This window comes from Hypoxylon trugodes, assembly GCF_022578975.1.
Source record: "Hypoxylon trugodes strain CBS 135444 unplaced genomic scaffold F4822scaffold_6, whole genome shotgun sequence".
In the NCBI taxonomy this organism is placed as follows: Eukaryota; Fungi; Ascomycota; class Sordariomycetes; order Xylariales; family Hypoxylaceae; genus Hypoxylon; species Hypoxylon trugodes.
The window spans coordinates 1,894,327-1,914,305 of NW_026250021.1; the positions used below are offsets into that span (position 1 = coordinate 1,894,327).

A 19,979-nucleotide genomic window follows, 5' to 3' on the forward strand; every position below is an offset into this window, starting at 1 on the left:
GCTTCATAAACTCGAATTAAAGCATATTCTATATGATCTTGAAACATAATCTATTCTTCAAGAAATCTACAATAATTCTATATTTCTTCATAAATCTGTAATTCCCTGCCTCTCGCACACCTGACGCGCGAACTTGCTGATGGTCATTGTTGGCCCCAACAGCTGTTGGAAAGGAATGTCCATACTGTACTCTTTAAATATCCACTTACGAAGCTCTGCGCCTACCATCGAGTCGATCCCGTATGTCGCGATCGACTTAACATCAATCTCAAATGCATCCTCTTCAAGCAACAACATACGAGCGAGCTTCTCCTTGAAATGATCTATTACCGCATTTATAGCTTCGGTAGGAGAAGCTGCAGCCTTGATGTTTGCGAGGATGTCCTGTCTCCCGCCGCCACCACCTGCAGAACCATTGGCTGTTGAATTCATGTCGTAGACGACCTGACTAAAGCGCGCGTCTTCGAGCCAATAGCTGTCAGTCACGGCAGAGTCACTCGCGGTCGCTTGGAGCTTCGCTGGATCTAGACCCACAACAATATGGTCTGGGGCACGTTCCGACTTTGTCGATAAAATTGCCGCCTCAAAGCTCTCGAGAAGCTCCTCCTCGTCGATACCGTACATCCCTTTTCGTTTTAAGGCGTATTCTAGATCGGAACTTTCAGACACGACACCGACTTCCAATACCATGGGTAATATCAAAGAAGTCGCCGCTTTATTTGCGGCGAAGCGGTGGCGGGCGAGTGAATCAAGATAACTGTTGGCGGCGGCATAATTACTCTGCGCCGGGTTACCTAATATGCCGGAGACTGAACTCATCATTAAGAAAAATTCAAGAGGTTCGTTGGCCAAGACGGAGTGGAGATTGGCGGCGCCTACTACCTTCGGCTCGATGGTGGTTTTCCAACTTTCGAAAGTCATGGATCCGAAAAGGCCGTCCTGCGTAGCGATATATTAGCTCCTACACCTGGTTACGTGCTGTTTAACGACTCGACTTACTCGTAAAACCATAGCCGCGTGTACGACGCCTTTGATAGGGTATCTTGACGATACGGCGCGGACGGCACGAACGACGTCATCTCGTGAGGTAGCGTCACCTCTTACTACCTGTGTAATTGCTCCCGCGGCCTCGATGTCCTCGACAAGGTTTGCCGCGGACGGCTTATCGACGCCGGATCGTGAGAGGAAGACGAATCTGCGCGCCCCAGACCTCATCATCCATGACGTCAAGCTCCGACCTAAGCCGCCTAGGCAGCCGACGAGTAGATATGTTGAGTCCGGGTTGAAATTGAGTTCAGGTCGCGTGGGTAGCATCATAATAGGGGTTGCAAATTGTTCGTACTGGATAATGGGTATTGGGGCATCGAATGCTTCGGAGAATCTTGCCACGGCCTTGTCGAGGTCCCCTAATTGAACTGATAATTGCTTTTCGAGAGGCACGACGGATTTCCGTCTGAGCGTCTCTAAGATGTTCGGAAGAAGTTTAGATAGGATCGCGGGCCGACTTTCGTAAAGTCCGAGGATGTCGAACGGCAAGTAGTGGGCTCCCCTATGGGTTGGTACGCCGTACAAGATGCTGTGTCGCAAAATTTCTTTACGGCCGCCATCTACGAAGCGACCAAAAGGAGCGATACATCGCCAGGCTTCACCTGCGGTATTGATATCTGTGCTTCCAGAGCTATACACGACATCTGCACCTTGCCCGTTCGTCGCGTTTTTGATTTGTTCACCGACGGGTACCTCGCCCGAGATTAGAATAATTTGATCTACGCCGAGTCCAAGTTGTTCCCGGAGGAATTGGACCTCGCTTGTGGTGTTAGCTATCACGTAAGGGGTGGCGCCGATTTCCTGTGCAATTTGGATCGCTGCTAGGCCACTTGTGCCCGTGTTTGGTAGAACCAGGACTTTCTCGTTTGCCTCTACATTTGCAAGGGTCTGAAGACCGTAGAGTGCCGATGCGTAAGTCGTCAAAACGCCAACGGCAGCTTCAAGATTATCGCCGTCGCCAAGTGTGCACAGCATGGAAACCGGGATCTGCTGATAGCTGGAAAATTTATCCGCGTGGAACCCGACTACTTTATCACCCGTTTTGAAGCCCTCGACACCAGGGCCGACCTTCGTAATGATTCCGCCGACTTCATGACTAAATGTGGTAGGGTAGTCGTTTCCAGTGATAACAAGAACTCCTTCCTTTGTTAAACCACTGGTAAGGACTTGCACCTCGACATGGCCTGGCTCAGTTGTTTTTTCGATGTCTTGCTCGAAGATAACCTTGCCGCTAACTACCTTCCCAGAGACGCGTTCGCCTAGAGAAAACGGTTTAGGTTGGGGTCCTTCGGATACGTAGAGCGTATTGAGCTCGTTGTTTCGAACCAGACGGCTGATATACCTTTTCCCGTGGGAAATGCGGAACTCTCGCTCGACGACTCCCCCGGGCGGAGCTGCTTGGTTCTCTGCAATCTCCACTATGGAATCGGCAACCTGTTCTAGCGTGGTATTTTCGAGATCAACATCGATTGTCCGGAAGTCGATTGATGCCTGCTCGGACGCGATGGTCCTAGCGAGGCCTTCTACCATGGCAAACTCTGGGTATTTCCCTTCTAGGAGGCCACCGACCGTGACCCAAAGGAGCGACGACGCAGCATCGATTATCTTTTGAACGGCGAGGAATTCTCCCTCCACTATTGTATGCAAAAGGGGGCGCTCGAAATCCGCAAGCATAATAACGGAATTCCTATTATCGAAAGTGGTATCAGAATCCAAACGACAGGCTTCAATATCCCATCCGAGTTCTTCCAGAGCTTGTTGGACTAATGAAATGATTGGCGCCTCGGTTTCGCGAAATATGAGCTGAGCAGAACGGCTGACACCATTTATGTGTCCGTTCGGTGTGAGTAATGCTTTTTGGCATACGCTGGCCTCAAGGCCGGTTTCGGCTATTACTTCCAAATCTTTTAAGTCGATTTTGTCGAAGACGTCGAAATGGTTGATGAAAGCTTGCCCGCGCGGCTTGAGCGCAAACCAGGCACTCGGAAAGAGCTCTGCAACTGAATGCATTCCAGCTTCTACGACCAACATGTCGAATGACCCTTCTCCAAGGTTGTGCAATTCATCGGGATTGGTCACCGTTACGTTATGAAACGCAGCTAGGGACGTCTTAACCGACTCGACCTCATCTTCTATTGTCGGCACAACAGTACAAGAAGCTCGTGGATTCTTCTGAAGAATCTTGAGCGCATCGCGTGAGCCGAGATGGAGAATTTTTCTCGTGGGATATTTGAATAATGCTAAATTTGCCCACTCTGAGCTTGTCATCTCCTTGACGTCTAGGGATGTTTTAAGTTGGTCGAAATCAACTTCCCAGCTCATCTCGCCGAAAGGGGCTTCGTTCAATACAGATGGGGCCTTCTGGGGCAGGGCCGCTTCGTAGCTCACACAATGAAGGGATCTAACTTCTGCCACGAGTTCTCCATCATGCGCAGTCATCTGAACACCAGTGTTGAAATTGCGGATGCCTCGCCGATCGCACCAGGCATAACCTGTCGCCCTAGAGTCCGCTATTTGCGCCTCGGTCGGAGGCCAAATGGTCACTTCTTCAAGTTGGATGGGAATAGCGCCATAGTCCATGACATTAGCACGACCTGCGTGGATGGCCACGATACAAAGCTGTAGCACTGAGTCGAGGGATGCGGGGTGCATGGGATATCGAGATTCGCCTAAGGATTCGTCGACATGCTGCTTGATACGGGTGCTGCAGCTAGCCCAATAATTCTCGCCGTCGAACCGTATGTCATCCATATCTTGGAAGGTCGGTCCGTAATCGAAACCTACTTGGCGTAAGGCTTGGTTCCAAGCTTTACCGGTCGCGCGTCGAGAGGCCTTTGGTAACTCTCGGGGCTTACTTCCGCGAGGACGTGTGTTTATCGCTATACTTCCTAACATATGTTCCTTGACATTATTTTCTGCGTCAATCGATGAGACACCGAAATCCCACCAGGTGTGTTTTGGATCGCTAGCATAAGCAGATGGACGGAGGTTGGTTAACACCTCGGTACCTTCGTCGTTGTCGGGTGTTGTCAGAGCTTTTTGGATAGAGATGTCTCGCAGCGCGTAGCTCTTGATCTCGACGGGCGAGGAGCTCAATTCGTTTAATTGAGTGACGGCCTCCATGACCATGGCAAAGTAGGCGGCGGCCGGGAGGACCGCTTCTCCGCCTAAACTATGGTCTTTCAACCAGGGTAGATCTCTTGTTCGAAGCACGTTCCTCCATGTCGGCTCGGCTAAGGACGCACCAATGACCCGGCTGCCGAGTAAGTCATGTCGAGGGAATTTAGGTGCGCGGTGCTCCTGGCTGGCTCGACTCTCAGCCCATAACGGTCGAGCATAATTCCATTGGTACGGAGGGAGGTCCACGATGATCGATCCTTTGCTAGCTGTAAGCTTTCCGCCGCTGGATAGCTCTTCGTTATAAGTTGTCGTTATGCGCTCCATGTCGACGGGATAACTTCTCAAGAATATCTCGCCAGCGAGATTCAGAAGTTGGACTGCACTGTCAGCACCTCTAAGGAGTGTCGGTAGGTATTCTACGCTCTGCAGCTTGAGCTCTGTTTTGATTTGCTGGACCGGCCCTTTTAGGGCGGAATGGGGGCCAATCTCGACCAGAAGGTCTACGTCGGAGAATTCATCCGTCGTTAAAATGGTCTGGACAGCTTGATTGAATAAGACTGGGCTTCTGAGATTCTTGCTCCAGTATGTCTCATCGAGGGCCGTACCCTCCGGGAAGATGCTGTTAGTGACAGACGACACCATCTTCGCTGATGTTAAGGGCGCCAAACCAAGCCGTGTGCGCTTTTTGGCGGTTCGCATGAGCCTCTCGTATTTAGCTGCGACAGGTGCCATGTGATGTGAGTGGTATGCTTTTCCATTTGTATTCACTTTGCGGGCGAATACTTCGTCCTTCGCCAATTTTTTCTGGACCTCGTCCAATGCGTCCGTGTCTCCGCTAAGCGTCACTCCAGAGGGTGAATTGTGGCATGCCACAACCACTTTGTCTCCAAAACCCTCTAGGTACGGGGCGACGGATGACGCACCGAGACCCACGGCCAACATTGCGCCGTCTGTATCTACGTCTCGCGAGACGATACCGCGGAAGTATGCCAAAATAATGGCTTCGTCGGCGGATATTAATCCGGCGGCGTAAGCAGCGGCTATTTCACCGGATGAGTGACCCACAACTACGGCCGGTCGAATACCCCAATATTCTAGGAGTTGGACTAGAGCGATTTGGATGGCGGTGCAAAGAGGTTGGGAGAACTCCGCCTCGGCCACCCGCGAACTCTCTGGTGGTTCGAGTAGTGCATCTTCGATAGACCAAGCGGGACCGTCCCGTAGTTTCCCGAGCACATGATCTAGATGGCGAATGGACCTGAGGAAACGGTGGGAATTTTGCATCAGTTCGGAACCCATGCGAGACCACTGGGCTCCCTGGCCCGTGAACACGAAGCCTAGGCGCCTCGTTTTCTTCTTTTCAGCGATTGTGAAATTGGCAGCGGCGTTGCTGAATATGTCATCCAAGGTGCTGTAGCTGACCACGGCGAAACCTTTACTTGATAAAACACTCCTACGGTTCGCCAATGTGTATGACAAGTCGAGAAGGTCGTATTTTGAAGCGACCTTCCCGTGAGCAGCGATGTTTTTCAGTAGCGTGGGTTTATCGTGTGCCGAAAAGGGAAGCAAGAAAGGTCGTTTGCGGTGGGCAGCTCGGCGAGGCACCCGCCTTGGTTGGCTATCCACGTCGTGGTTATCAATATATTTGTATGTTTGCTCCGTCTTGAGCAGGGACTCGGCACTCTCTACGATCATGTGCGCATTGGTACCGCCATAGCCGAAACTGTTAACTGACACCCGCCTTACCGGAAGATGGGCTGGGAAAGGCGTCGGTTCTGTGACTACCTTAACTTGCCAATCCTCCCACTCGATTTTCGGGTTCAGATTCACCACACCCCTGGTGGGAGGAATCACGCCACGCTCGACGGTGAGGATGGCTTTTATCAATGCTGACAGGCCGCTAGCCGCCTCGCTATGTCCGATGTTTGGCTTAACTGCCCCGATCAGTAAAGGTTCTTCACCAGCTTTGCGTGCTTTGTTCATCGCTATCGATACGGCCTCTACCTCGATGGGGTCACCAATTGGAGTTCCGGTACCGTGGCACTCGAAATATCCTGTGGTTAGAGGATCGAGACCCTCCCCGCGTTCGTAGGCGTGCGCTATCACAGCAGCTTGTCCATCTCGGTTTGGGTAGGTTATTCCTACTGCCGGAGCTTTCCCGTTCGAATTCGTGGCGCTTGACCTTATCAAACCCCGTATTGGGTCGCCATCGCGTACCGCGTCAGAGAGACGCTTCAGATAAACGGCTCCAACAGCATCGGCACGTCCATACCCGTCGGCACTGACGTCAAATGTGTGGCAAGTTGATGTTTGTGATAATACGCCAAGTTTGGCGGTATTCATATGTTGGTCGACTGTTATGATGAGGTTAACGCCGCCAACAATAGCGCCCTCTGCCTCATGGTTGCGTAACGCATTGCACGCGTTGTGCAGAGCATAAACGGATGACGAGCAAGCCGTGTTGCACACAACACTAGGCCCGTTTAGATTAAAAACGTGGCTGATTCGGTTGCTAATTATACCCGGGTCTACACCAGTCGCAGCTAAACTGTGGCGGAAGGAAGGCTCTTTGAAAGACATTTGTTGGAAGTCTGCCGTGAAACTAGCGGCGAATACGGCAGTCCGAGTCCCGGCGATGGCATCGAGCGTTATTCCGCCCGACTCTAATGCCTCATAAACGACCTCGAGGAGTTTGCGCTGTTGCGGATCCATCCACATAGCCTCAATTGGTGTGATATTAAACAAAGCGGGATCAAAACCGGAGAGATCCCCGTCGAGGAAATATCCACCTAAGACACCGAAACTTCCGGGACGATCATTGTTTTTATGAAAATGAGCGTCAATATCGAATCGAGCTGCTGGAACCTTGGGCGTGTTTCCAGTCTCCTTTTTCATCATTAAGTCCCAGAACTCAGCGGGCGACCCAACATCTCCAGGTAAACGACAACCTAGGAATTTTCATCAGCTACTTGTTCTCGCCTAGCTATATTTTGGTCACTTTCTGGTAAAACTTACCCATTCCTATAACGGCGATTGGCTCTAGTCGGTCCTGGGGCCGATACCCATCCTCTGAGGCAGAATTTGGGCTTGATCCAGGGGTAGCTTGGTAGAAGCCCCCCGAGGAGGGCTCTGAATCTATGATCAAGCTTGGCATGATTGGCTAGTAGGGTAATCTAAGGCAAGCCAAATACGCGAATGATGCAGTATAATAAAATATTGGTTTTGGACACCGATCTAATCGACGAGGTGGCGACTGGGAACTTCACGAAGAGAATCAAAGACCCACCAGGTATGTACAGCACATCCTATCTGCATTTTTTATTTTCCTATGTACGCATCCAAATTATTATACCACTCATGGTAGATATCGTCGTCACCGAATATCTAGTGGTGTTGAAACGTAACTCCAAATCCTGGAAGGTGTTGGATTTTCGAGTAGCCCATCAGCATGTCTACCGAACGTCGCATTCCGTGCCGCGTCGAAAACTTCCGGATCACTCAGTCGGATTATGCGAACGGACCGAGAAAGCCGATATCGCGCCGTTGCTATTGTTCGCTCGGCCGATGTTGAGTGTTAGTTCAATTCCTTCGCGTGGATGCAAGATGCACTCCGTGCATCGCCGCGAATGCTTACTATGGGGGGGCACAATCGCCGGCATATTTGGAAACCCGAGACGACACCCTTGCACCTGCGGATAAGCATAAAGCTACATTGTTCGCTCCTACGGGTAGACCACCCTCAACTCGGAACGAAGGGACCGAATTTTAGTCTAGCTACTTTTGTAATATACCTAGGTAGGTGATTGGAATGTGGGACATGACCTTGGTGCTGGTAAGTTATTAGACAATGATAGATGAAGATGAATGGAATACCTCGTCTGCCTAGGTAACAAGTAGTTCTTGTGTTAATATTCAAGTTTTAATTGTATAAGCGACGGTAGTGTTACAACTCCAATTTGATCTTGGATATCGTGATTGTTATCGTGAATACGACCAATAACCATGGAAGCTGAACAAGTAGATTGTGTGGTGGTGGGAACCGGTACGCCATATCGAATGTAGGACTTTGATTCAAATCAGTGTTGACTATTATCGCAGGCTGGACAGGTCTTATCTGTGCCAAAACGTATCTTGACTTCGAGCCACACGCCAATGTAGTTCTCATTGACGACGGCGAATCCATTGGTGGTGCTTGGAGAATAGAGAGGATTTATCCCAGTTTGTATGCTCAAGTCAAATATGGCCAATTCGAATATTCCTTCTTTCCCATGCGACGCGAAGGTATCACCAAGGATGGCTATATCCCAGGGGATACCATCAATAGATACCTGGTCGAGTTCGCTGAGGCTTACGATCTTGTGAGAAGATCCCGCCTCTCTACAACTGTCTGCGAAATCATCCGCCTACCAGGCCGCGGCTGGAGACTGGAGCTCTCAGGTGGAAAGCGCCCAGTGGAGTGTGCAAAACTCATATACGCTTCTGGGCCGACTTCACATGCAGTGGTTCCCTCATGGCCTATGTCGAATTTTCATATACCTACAATCCACTCGGTCGAAACTGGTGCGCATTTGGATGCACTCGATAAGATCCAGAGAGCTACTGTAGTGGGGGGAGCCAAGTCCGCCTTTGATACAGTGTTCCTCCTCCTAAAAGCCAGGAAACAAGTCGACTGGGTGATCCGCAAGGATGGAGCCGGCCCAGCTGCGTTAATGCCACCGACTATATTCGGTCTTGTCAATACGATCGATGTTATGTCCACTAGGGCGTTCGCAGCCTTTGGGGCTAGTATTATGGCCACGAAAGGTCTTAGCTACAGACTGATCCACAAAACGGCTTTGGGCCAGACGTGCCACAAGGCGTTTTGGCGCTTCGTCAATTGGATCGCTGATACACACGCTGGTTATAGCAAGTCGCCCAATGCATTTAAATTGAAACCTATCCCCCACGGTGAAGGGTATGTCGCTCTATGATAATTGATATTATAACTGCTAACCCATAAACAGTATCTTTTGGGCGAGCGGTGGGCTAGGATGCGCCAGCGTTCCAGATTTTTGGAAGGTATTTCACGCGGGGGATTGCACCGTGCACAGGTCGGAGCCAGAATCCTTAGTTGATAATACCGTCAAGCTTCAGAACGGCGTTGCGCTCAATCCAGACTACGTGGTACTCTGTACTGGATTTGACAAGAACTGGGATCCGTTCAGCCGCGACCTGCAACGAGAATGTGGCCTAAAGCCTGACCCAGGTGAGGCAGATAAGTGGACGCAGCTTGAAGCCAAAGCTGTTAAAACGGTTGACGATGTGCTGCCTGTCCTCCGAAACCCGGGAGTTAAGCTCCGGGACCTGAAATCAATTAACCACGAGATGGTCGCAGGTGAGAAAAAGGAACTTTCGCACGGACCAAGCCGGCATTATCGTCGAATGGTATGCCCTAGACCGGCTTCCCAGGGCGATACTTCCATTATCTTCCCGGGTCTCATGCACAATGTCTACACACCCTTGGTTGGGGAGGTGCAGGCTTTATGGGGAGTCGCGTTTCTTCTTGGCCTACACAAGGTGCCCTCTCTGGCTGAGATGGAAAAGGAAGTGGCCGAGTGGAACGTATGGACTGGAAAGAGATACCTCACTCAGGGCCGCAAGCACTCATATGGAATATACGATTTCGTTTCCGTAAGTATTCCTTCTCAGCAAATGCATTTACTCCGATTTCATTTCTAGAGACCTGAGCTGACAGTTGGCAGTATATCGACTTGTTACTTAGCGACTTGGGCGTCGCGACGAGGCGAAAATCTAATTTTCTGGCCGATAAATTTCTACCAAATTTACCAAAGCATTACCGTGGCCTGGTCGATGAGTATCAGAGAGCGCAGGCTTGTAAGAGCCAGGCAGGATTCGCTCAGTCAGCCATTCTAGACACGACACCAGTTACAGCGTCGCAAGTCATGTTGTTTGTTACATTTGTGGCGGTTCTAGGTACTTTACTCCTCTGGCTGTCTAGAGATTAGTAGCAAGAATGGTACACGTAGCCGAAAATCAATTCAAATGGGTAGATATGCTACAGCATCACTAGAATAGGTAGAAAATACTATATTCTCTCGTCGTTTTTTTGTTGTAATCCAACTATTTTGACTTCTCTCGTTGTGAATAATTAGATACGGTGAACAATAGCGCAAACCCTAATTTTCAGCGTGCTTTATGGCTTAAGAATATAGGGCATGAAGCACTACGCTATAGCAGGCAGTTCCCTTCATAGGTACGATTACGGCGTATGTCTGAACAACTAGTCGGACATCGTTACCATGGGGAGCGATGCGCTGTAATAATGTTCCGATTTCAATATTGAAGTGCTGAAATAGATACCTGGGAGATGGTTTTATGCGCTGAATTCTACTAGATTATAAGGAGTAAGGTGTCTATTTTTAGTAGAGTTTAGCGGCAACCTTAGCTCTAGACGCTAAAGATTTAACCTTAAAAATGACCTTAATTCTAAGCCTAACGCTAACTGTAACCTTAAAACCTTAGTTCGACCCTAGCTAGCTTAGCCCCTATAATTGTAGTAATGAACACTATAATTCAGACGGTCATAGTGCACAGCCCCTTCTAATTACAGCGAGCAAGCACTGTACAAACAGCACCATATCGTAAAGGGTAATCTTAATAGATTAACGCCTTAACGGGGGTTTCTTCACAATTCACTTTAACGCGTCGTCACGACCTATCGAGGCACGGTAATAAACACTTTTCGAGCAACAGCTTATCGGCGCATATTTTTTTGTATAGGATTAGTCAAGTATAGGAAAGATCTGCTACACCAAGATTACCGGTCTCCAGCAGCTTGAAAGACAAGCTGGTTGGGCCACGTTTTGGTCTAGCCCTAAAGGGGTCAACATCCGTAGCGTTGGATTCGCACCCTGGACCAGAGGGATTGGTTACATCAAACGAAGAGCCGCTCACTGGAAACCGAGTACATGCAGGTGAGATGCTATCATGTGATGCCAAGTTAAGTCCATAAACGCCGAAAACGAGGGTGAAGCTGCGGCTATCAAACAGATCCTTACGCTTGTCTCCATCATCGAACCACGTTCGGTCCGGGCCGGGCCATGGTACTCGCAGACTTGGCGACGGGCATCATAGTCGCCATCAAACCGAGCTGAGCCGTGTCTCGGAGGATAGTCCAGTTCGATCGGCGATCGATAGGCTCGTTCCCGAAAAGGTAGCGCCATACTCGTCACTACCTGTTCGGATGGAACGATACACTATCAATGTAAGAAAGCGAATGAAAACAAATGGATGCGCAGTATCAATATTTTGTAGAAGGACAAACAGCAATTGCGTCTTTCTTCACCACAAATAAAATTATTTGCAAAATGTCAGAGTCGAAGTCTTCTTTTCGTGTCGTCGTTATTGGCGCTGGCGTCACGGGCCTTGTGGCTTCACATTGTTTATACAGAGCGGGTATTGACCATATAGTTCTAGAGAAGAGAGAGAATGTTGCACCTCCAGAAGGGGCTAGCATTGCTATGTACCCTCATGGCACGCGCGTGCTGCATCAATTGGGCTGTCTAAAGGCTGTTGAGGAGGCCTGTGTACCCACTAAAAGGTGGTGGCATCGCGGACCCGATGGCAAAAATCTCATGGACAATGGCTTTTTTCTTCATCTCGAGGACAAGTGAGTCTGTACCGTGTTTCGAATCCTGGGCCACAAATGTTGGTGCGATGATTCAGATACTGACTTGACTTCGACGGTAAAAGTTTCAACTACAATTATATCTTGCTCGAGAGACGGAAGTTCCTTGAGATTCTTTATGACACACTTCCAGATAAGTCACGAATCAGGACGGGCTGTCAAGTGGCAGATGTTGAGCATGTTGCCGACGGAGTAAAGGTAACGTTGAGCAATGGTGAAGTAGAGGCTGGCGATATAGTCTTCGGCTGCGATGGCACCTACAGCAATGTCAGAAGTATGATGTGGGAGTACGCGAACAAAATGACGCCAGGCCTAATTACGACGAAGGAAAAAACGTGTGAGTATGCTCTGGCCGCTACGAGTATCGGGTAACCACAAAGGCAACCCCGCTAATTATAGACTTTAGCCTACCTAACAGAATGGAAAGCCGTGGTGGGGGTCGCTCCCGCTATGCCTGGGGGCCTCGGCGACCGCGATATGGTATCGGTATCAGACAAGGGACGAACATTTATATCATTTTCCCAGCCGGACTACATTTATTTCTTCTTCATTTTCCAACTTGATGAACCGTTTAGGTTCCCTAAGAGGGCTAACCCCAATGATCCAACAGCTGAAGAACTAGCGGAAACTGTCCTGGATCACCCTGTCTCGGAATCGATGGTCTTCGGTGAACTCTGGAAAAAACGCCTCCGCGGGGATCTCATCTATCTCGAAGACGGAATTATGGAACATTGGCACGCCGGTCGGATCGTCCTCGTCGGTGATGCGGTCCATAAGGTACGCAACACAACCATATTTTAGCTTCACCAATGGCCCAATTTACTGAGTACTGAGAATAGACAACACCTAACATGGGTTTTGGTGGGAATTGCGGCATTGAGGACGTGGCAGTCTTGTGCAACAATCTGAATCGTCTACTTTTGAGTTGCAAGGGTAGAAAACCTAGCACTGTTGAGCTTGGTCAAGCCTTCGAGGCTTACAAGACCCAGCGAATGCCCGCAGTGAAGAAAGTTGCCGAGCTCTGCAGACTGGTCACCAAGGTTCAAGTGTGGCAGTCCCCTTGGTATAAGTTTGTGGACACATGGGTTTTCCCACTACAGGCGGACAAGGCTATATCAAACCAAGTGTCTGAGATTATTCGCGCTGGCGCCAAGTTGGATTATGTGGATGATTCGGGCTGTTTTTCGGGTAGTATGCCGTGGATTGATGAAAAAGAGACTGGCTCTGCACGCACTCTAGTTTCTTCCTCCATCGTTCTAGGCGTGGCAGCAGTCTTCATGCTTGCCTTCCAAGGTGTAAGATTTAACACCATTTTGCCTACTTCCATAACAGGATAGACTATTGTCGGCATGGAATATAAGTAGATATGGGGTTCTGCAATGCGATTTACTGATATGAGAGTACAATAGAGCAGATAGTATAAGGCAATTAAGTGTTGATGATGAATCAAGAAAAGTTTTAAACCAGTATGGTTCAGCGGGTGCCATCCCTTATATTACCCCTCACAGTGAATAATTCAACGTCGTACGGTACCTACCCCGCCAACCAGGTGGGTTTAGGGAACCAACACCCATAATTAAAATCTTAATAGATCTAAGAAAAACAACATCACACACTCTTAAGAGCTACTTGGACTCTAATCTCAGAAACACGATCGCCCTACGCAAGACTATTTGAAAATATTATTGGTTCACCATTAATTCATCGTGAGGTATCTTTTCAATACATGGACATGTCCGCCCAGATATATTCGGCTTTGTTACCAAGACGTAATGATATTGTGTGGCTGTTAAGTAAATTCAGCTTATATTCTATTCGAAACTGCCCTAATGCTGTACCCCTACAGCTGTTACCCCCCTCTATATAGGTAGCTACTCGGCTTCTGTGGCTAGCACTAGGGATTGCCTATTCTCGACAGTCACCCCAGTCTCATCAACAATGACACGAGCATTTCCCACAAGAACACTACTCTCCAAAAACTTCAATTTGGGATCGCTCACTATATACTCGCTCTTTGCAGCTACGGGGATATTAGTCAGATTAGTCGCTCGTCCAGGTACGGACAACAAAATCTCATGTTAGTACTTACGAATGTACCCGAAAGGGACAGTGCACATATCCGGCTGCAAGTTGAAGACCTTGGAGGCTTCTGGTCCCATTGTGACGATGCCATAAGTGCGGAGGTCAATTTGATGACCATCCTCGGTCCTTGAAATACGCCTATACGTCAGCGATTCGTTTTCAATCATGAAGTCAATGTGAACTACTAACACGGCTATCCCCTTGAAATCCACCCGACCGTGTTGCCCGTCTGCGTCCATGGAGAACCAATCCCCACCAAACGTTACGGTAGCCTTAAAAGCTGGCTCGAATCCCGGGACGCTCTCAATAGTACCTGTTGGGCACTCCTTTACAGAAATATCCCTGCGTTAGTGGTCACATACGCGTTCCGGCCAAGGTTAACGTACAAAATGAATGAGCTTGGAGCCATTAAGTGCAGTGCCTAATATATATCGGTAAGTAAGCCGCCAATTGTTAATATGCTGGATCAAACACATACCGAAAGGATGGATTTTAGCTAAGTCTACATGGACTTTTGAGATGATAGCCGGTTTCAGTGCGGCAAAACCCGCTAGGCCTTCCGTTGACATCCTGCTGCTTTTTTTTCCCACACCGGTTTGATATTCAAGATGGTGGAGCTCTAGAGCAAATACCACAATAGCTCTTCCTGGGATCTTAACGCCTTTACCCCCCTTCTAGCCCCCGTGGTGTTATTTATGTCGTCATGCGACTTGCATTTTGGGAATAGGGTTGTAAGACGCGTGAGATTTGAAGTAAGAGGCGCATTGTCATAGCGGCGCCACTGAACCGAATCTCGGGCCTCTCCGGCGTTCACCGGTTCGGTCCGGCAATTCCGTTCTTATGAACTATTATGGTTACCAAACCGCCGGCCCGTTCCGAAGTTGTGTTTGAATGTTTCGGAAGCCTTGAAATTGAGTCCGAGATAATACAGGCCCGAATGAACTGCCCCGGTAACGCTTACTATGCGCTTCATGCGGCTGATTTCACATGCTGCTAGACACTCAGACATGCGCATAGAATAGCTTGAGTCTGGGGCGAAATGCCGCGGGGCCCTTGACGGTTTGTCACTGTCGTTAAAATCTATGGTCAGTTCTCTTTCTCTCCCGTCAGCTGAGTGGCATAAATGGGCAATCTATTCATAGGCCATTAGAATTCACATTTAGAACCAGCCACAATATGTCATCCTTCGAAGGCAAACTCATTATCATCAACGGCGCTGCGTCCGGCATTGGCCGGGCTACGGCAAAGTTACTTGCTAGCCATGGTGCACTGCTATCTTTATCTGATGTTAGCGCAGAGGGCCTCCAAAGCCTCCGGTCAGAGCTTCAGGAGACAATAGTTCCTAAAAAGGGAAATGCGGAAGTCGCCGATCCAATTTTTACCGCCTCCTTCGATGTTCGGTCACAGGAAGCGTGTCATGAGTGGATTGCCAATACGGTCGCACATTTCGGGGGGCGCAAGATTGACGGCGCAGCGAACCTCGCCGGCGTTGTGACTCTTCCAAAGGCTGGCCCATGCGATGGTCGAGATAGCAATGATGCCGAGATCGATTTTATCTTGGGTGTAAATGTCAAAGGAATCATCAATTGTCTCCGCGCGGAGTTACCGTACATGCGGGAGGGTACCGCGGGTATTGGTGGTGGCTCAATTGTTAATGGTGGCAGTCTATCCGGCTTGATGGGTTTAGGCGGCTACATGCCGTACGTTTCCAGCAAGCACGCGGTCATCGGAATAACACGTACGGTAGCCAAGGAAGAAGGACCCAGAGGAATCCGCGTTAATGCTATCGCGCCGTAAGTTTTTTTCACTGTTTCAGAATTTACAATAGCCAAACTAATTCCATCTTAGCGGTTTGATCAATACCCCCTTGCTTCAAGGCGTGGCTGAGGCTAGGGGAGTGACTGCGTCTGCGGATATGTATGGCAGAGGGCCTACAGCGGCTTTAGGGCGTTTGGGGAGCGCTTTAGAGGTAGCTGAAGTGATTGCTTTCCTTTTAGGCCCGCAGAGCAGTTTTATCACTGGGGTCCCTTTAGTCATTGATGGAGGCATGTCGGCTGCAGGATGAGAAGGGTTTCCTACTAAATCCTCTAGTAAACATACCTGATAAATAGGCAATTCTATGAATATAGATTCAACTCTTCATTAGACTATATTAAGCCCTAAATCTGCGACATGATGATTTCCAATGGATACCATAGCTTTATGTGATGATACCACTATATGCCTAGCTCCATGTATTGTAACCTACCTCTAGGTAGGTAGGTACCTGCTATAAGTTACTGTAGGGTAAGGTCAAGACACCCCTCCCCCACTAAGGTACCTAAGCATATAGGGACCGCAGTTGACTACGCCGTAGCTATAGGGACTACTTGCCTACCAACCTAGATACACATAGGCATAGGTAATCCATCACGAATTACCAACGTAGGAGTCAGGTACTTTCAATCTTTATTTGAGGTTTTATGATTCGGAAAAAGTGAAATCTTTAAATACAAGGTTCTACTCTCCCTTCTCAATCTCATCTTTCGCCCTTGGTAAACGACTCTCTCGAAGATACAATACTATCGTAACGACAGTACCCGGCCCAAGCGCGATAGACCACATGGCAAAGGCCAAGATTATTCCTATAGTCGGAGTTCTCCCCAGAAGGACCAAGGCCCAAGTTAAATTTGCCAACCCGAGAATAATATTGTCCCACTTCAGAAATAAGAATGACCCCCGCGCGAGTACATCCGTCACATGAGCCGGCCCAGAAATTGGAAATGGCAAATACATACGCGTAGTGTTTACAAAATTTGAGTCAACTGCGATGAAAATCCTGGTAAGTACGTAGAAATGACCGACGATTGAGGCGGCGGCACCAATGAGGTACGCTCGCTGGATCCAGCTGCTAGCTTCGTTGTCGTGGCTCTCAATTTTCGGGGTGATATTCTGTGCGCCGCTTAAATATGCAGATGCACGCGAAACTAAGCTAGTTAAAAGGGAGGCAAGGATCGGAGAAGGTTGGAAGACGGCGATTATCAACTGTTGTGTGGTTGGGGAACGGACCTCTGGACCAAGCCACGTCGGTGCCATAAGGAATAGCATAGGAGCAACAGCACCTAATGCAAATGTCACTGGTAGAGCCCGAGCTTTGTGGATATCCATGATCTGTGCGGGTTTAATCCGCGAAGCCCAGGAGGTGTAGACACCAAAATAAAGGGGCATGGCTACAGCGCCGCCACAGGCTTGCCATAGAAGCGCGATGTAAATAGGGCTTTATATATGGTCTAGTGTCAGTTGACGCAGTAGCAGCGAGAAGGATCCCGGCTTACTTTTGAACCCATATCGGCTTTTTCCCCGGTCGGATAGACTCCGCATATAACCACAGGTAACCCAGTTGAAGGGTTATGTAAAGATCAAAGAGGAAGATAGAATACCCTTCGTCCCGACCACTCGTCCCATGAAAGAAAAATGCCACCAAGACTGACAACGGGTAATCTAGAAGAAAGAGACCCGTGTAAGCTGTCTTTAGCGGAATACCATTCTCAAGATGTCCAACCCATGCTGCTACAAGGAGGGCCTTGATCGTCCCGTTCAACACGCTAGCACCCCACAGAAGCACGACGGCGGCGTAGAAGAGGAACCGGAAACACCGTTCAATACTAGGTAAATCGGATGAAGTTAATGTGCGAGAATTGAACAGCGACACTTTGAGGCTTGGATCGTTTTGCATGGTGAGTCGAAGCAAGCTAGTTATTTAGTGGATTAATGCGTGGCTATTGCTATTACAGAGAGAACGCCTTGAGAAGATGCCATGCTAATGATCCCAGTGTGACATGGCTCTGGGCGGGTAATAAACAGCCAGTGAGCGGTAGCGGCGCGATCCGTATTCACTGCCAATCTCTAATTCATCTTCGGTGTGTCCATTCCAGGCTGTCAAAGCGACGGCAGTATCTAGACGTGGGATAACATAGAGATGTAAGACGGCCGGGAGTCTATTATGGTATCAGCACGGCGTCTCGAGATCCCACTCGGTCCGAGGCGTAGCTGAAGACTGTATGTCCGGCAGAACGGGGCAATCGGGCCGGACGATGCGCGATGCTGTGCTAGATCGCATGTGCATTTGAAAACGCACGATACATATGATTAATCAATTCTAATAGGATAAAAGAGAAACCTTGCAGCTTTTAACTATGACGCGCCGGCACACTTCCATCGATGGGAATGTTGTCCAGCGCAACGCAAAAGGGTTTGATAGAATCCCACGACAGTCTCATTATTTCTCCGCGCCTAAGAATCACCTACACGATACACATTATATGCTTCAAGACGCAATGACCACTTCTGTTGAGTCCCCATTTCGCATCATTGTCGTCGGCGGCGGCATTGCTGGCGTAGCCGCCTCACATATGCTCCACAAGGCAGGGATTGACCACGTCGTGCTTGAAAGAAGACCAATAGTCGCGACGCCAGAAGGGGGGAGCCTATTTATTTACCCTCACGGGTCGCGGATCCTCGAGCAATTACATTGTTTGAACGTTGTGGAAAAAGGCACCGTTCCGCCAGGTCGGTGGCTTGTCCGACTTCCAGATGGCGAGAAGTTAATGAACAGTGGTTTTTTCGGCTATCTCAAAGAGAAGTAAGTCTATATAACCGCGTCACTTTTGCCACGTTTTGTAGTCAAATACCTAATACTACATATTTGGTGCGGAACCAGCCACGGTTATGGTATCCTCATTTTCGAACGGCCCAAATTTCTTCAGGACTTATACGATACCTTGCCGGATAAATCACGAGTTAGAACAAACTGCCCTGTACAGGATATTAGACAAGATGATGATGGGGTTGAAGTGGTGCTGGCCAATGGTGAGATTGAGAGGGGCGACTTGGTCCTGGGTTGCGATGGAGTATATAGCCTAGTCAGAAGTGTCATGTGGGAAAATGCGAATCGGCAGTTCCCTGGGATGATTACGGCGAAAGAAAAGACTGGTAAGTATTTTCACTTTAGTCTTCATCGAGGCACCCTCGACATCGCTGGTCGGGAAAGCGCGACGCTAACAAGCTCCTAACAATAGCCATAAAAGCGAACTGGTATTGCCTCGTCTTTGTAACTCCCGGTATCCCAGAGCTGGGCACTACGGAAGTAAACGTAATTAATGGCCCAAAGCACTCTCACATGTTTACGTTGACGCCGCACCGAGGGTTCTTCGCCGTATACTTCCTCCTAGACGAGCCTTGTCCGTGGCCCAAACGAGGGCGGCGCTTCACCGACCAAGATATGGAAGAATTGGCTGCATCGGTGGCAGATCATCCCTTAACAGAGACGGTAGTCTTTGCGGAAGCGTGGAAACGTCGATTGCGAGCGAGCGTGGTCCACCTCGAGGAAGGTGTCCTAGACCACTGGTATCATGGGAGGATAGCCCTGGCAGGGGATTCTGCGCACAAGGTGAGTTGGATAGACAAGCCCGTATCCAGTACGAGGATCTTCTAATCGAATGTTATGCACAATAGGTGATGCCAAATATGGGGTTGGGTGGAAATTCGGGCATTGAGTCGGTCGCTGTTTTAACAAACCACCTACGGAAAATGCTTGTAGACAACAATTGGACTAAACCAAGCAAATCGGCCCTCGAGAAAGCATTAGCTGGATATCAGGCCGAGCGTTTGGAACGCATGAGACACATATTCAGCTTCTCGTCTAACCTCTCGCAAGGATGGTCAACTCCATGGTATAAGTTTTTGGCCCTTTGGGTACTACCAATGCTGCCAGACAGGTCGCTAGTGGGTGAAATGTCGGCAATTATCAGCTCTGCGCCAACACTGAATTTTGTAGAGGCGGGTCGGTTTCCTTCGGGTCGCGTGCCCTGGAATTATGAGGTAAAGAAGACTTTAGTCTCAAAAGAGGGAGGCGGAGTCAAAACCAGCAAGCTGGGTGGGATGGGTGTTCTAATAGCATTGACCGCGATGATTTACCTCTACCGCGCTTCGAGCCTTTAGGCTCTATAAGAATGTTAGAAAAGGGGAGGAAGTTGAAAATGAGTATTTGTTTACGGAGTGAGGC

General features: G+C 49.1%; 7 protein-coding genes across 7 annotated transcripts; 4 read left to right on the top strand and 3 right to left on the bottom strand.

The window, feature by feature from the left end:
* Positions 1 to 87: 87 nt before the first annotated feature.
* Positions 88 to 7,321, bottom strand: F4822DRAFT_430473 (KR domain-containing protein; the record flags this gene model as incomplete). Its single annotated transcript, XM_051461308.1, has 3 exons — positions 88 to 939; positions 1,000 to 7,115; positions 7,183 to 7,321. The coding sequence occupies 3 exons, from the start codon at positions 7,319 to 7,321 to the stop codon at positions 88 to 90; spliced, it is 7,107 nt and encodes a 2,368-aa protein (XP_051313501.1).
* Positions 7,322 to 8,018: 697 nt separating this feature from the next.
* F4822DRAFT_291091 (cofactor FMO1 FAD enzyme) lies at positions 8,019 to 10,282 on the top strand. Its single transcript, XM_051455021.1, has 4 exons — positions 8,019 to 8,209; positions 8,266 to 9,121; positions 9,171 to 9,837; positions 9,909 to 10,282. Exons 1-4 carry the CDS (start codon positions 8,170 to 8,172, stop codon positions 10,170 to 10,172), a joined length of 1,827 nt encoding a protein of 608 aa, XP_051313502.1. The 5' UTR covers positions 8,019 to 8,169; the 3' UTR covers positions 10,173 to 10,282.
* A 936-nt stretch (positions 10,283 to 11,218) lies between these two features.
* Positions 11,219 to 13,320, top strand: F4822DRAFT_407438 (uncharacterized protein). The gene is made up of 4 exons (XM_051458485.1): positions 11,219 to 11,836; positions 11,920 to 12,191; positions 12,261 to 12,631; positions 12,694 to 13,320. Exons 1-4 carry the CDS (start codon positions 11,454 to 11,456, stop codon positions 13,189 to 13,191), a joined length of 1,524 nt encoding a protein of 507 aa, XP_051313503.1. The 5' UTR covers positions 11,219 to 11,453; the 3' UTR covers positions 13,192 to 13,320.
* A 137-nt stretch (positions 13,321 to 13,457) lies between these two features.
* F4822DRAFT_291171 (uncharacterized protein) lies at positions 13,458 to 14,657 on the bottom strand. The gene is made up of 5 exons (XM_051455022.1): positions 14,415 to 14,657; positions 14,323 to 14,357; positions 14,126 to 14,262; positions 13,944 to 14,062; positions 13,458 to 13,874 (listed from the first exon to the last, which is right to left on the bottom strand). The coding sequence occupies exons 1-5, from the start codon at positions 14,503 to 14,505 to the stop codon at positions 13,726 to 13,728; spliced, it is 531 nt and encodes a 176-aa protein (XP_051313504.1). The 5' UTR covers positions 14,506 to 14,657; the 3' UTR covers positions 13,458 to 13,725.
* A 455-nt stretch (positions 14,658 to 15,112) lies between these two features.
* Positions 15,113 to 16,001, top strand: F4822DRAFT_430477 (putative short chain dehydrogenase/ reductase; the record flags this gene model as incomplete). Its single annotated transcript, XM_051461309.1, has 2 exons — positions 15,113 to 15,729; positions 15,785 to 16,001. The coding sequence occupies 2 exons, from the start codon at positions 15,113 to 15,115 to the stop codon at positions 15,999 to 16,001; spliced, it is 834 nt and encodes a 277-aa protein (XP_051313505.1).
* A 434-nt stretch (positions 16,002 to 16,435) lies between these two features.
* F4822DRAFT_444330 (uncharacterized protein) lies at positions 16,436 to 17,651 on the bottom strand (the record flags this gene model as incomplete). Its single annotated transcript, XM_051463216.1, has 2 exons — positions 16,436 to 17,192; positions 17,251 to 17,651. 2 exons carry the CDS (start codon positions 17,649 to 17,651, stop codon positions 16,436 to 16,438), a joined length of 1,158 nt encoding a protein of 385 aa, XP_051313506.1.
* Positions 17,652 to 18,111: 460 nt separating this feature from the next.
* On the top strand, positions 18,112 to 19,915 carry F4822DRAFT_430479 (uncharacterized protein; the record flags this gene model as incomplete). The annotated part of the gene is made up of 4 exons (XM_051461310.1): positions 18,112 to 18,557; positions 18,636 to 18,907; positions 18,994 to 19,364; positions 19,430 to 19,915. 4 exons carry the CDS (start codon positions 18,112 to 18,114, stop codon positions 19,913 to 19,915), a joined length of 1,575 nt encoding a protein of 524 aa, XP_051313507.1.
* Positions 19,916 to 19,979: the final 64 nt, after the last annotated feature.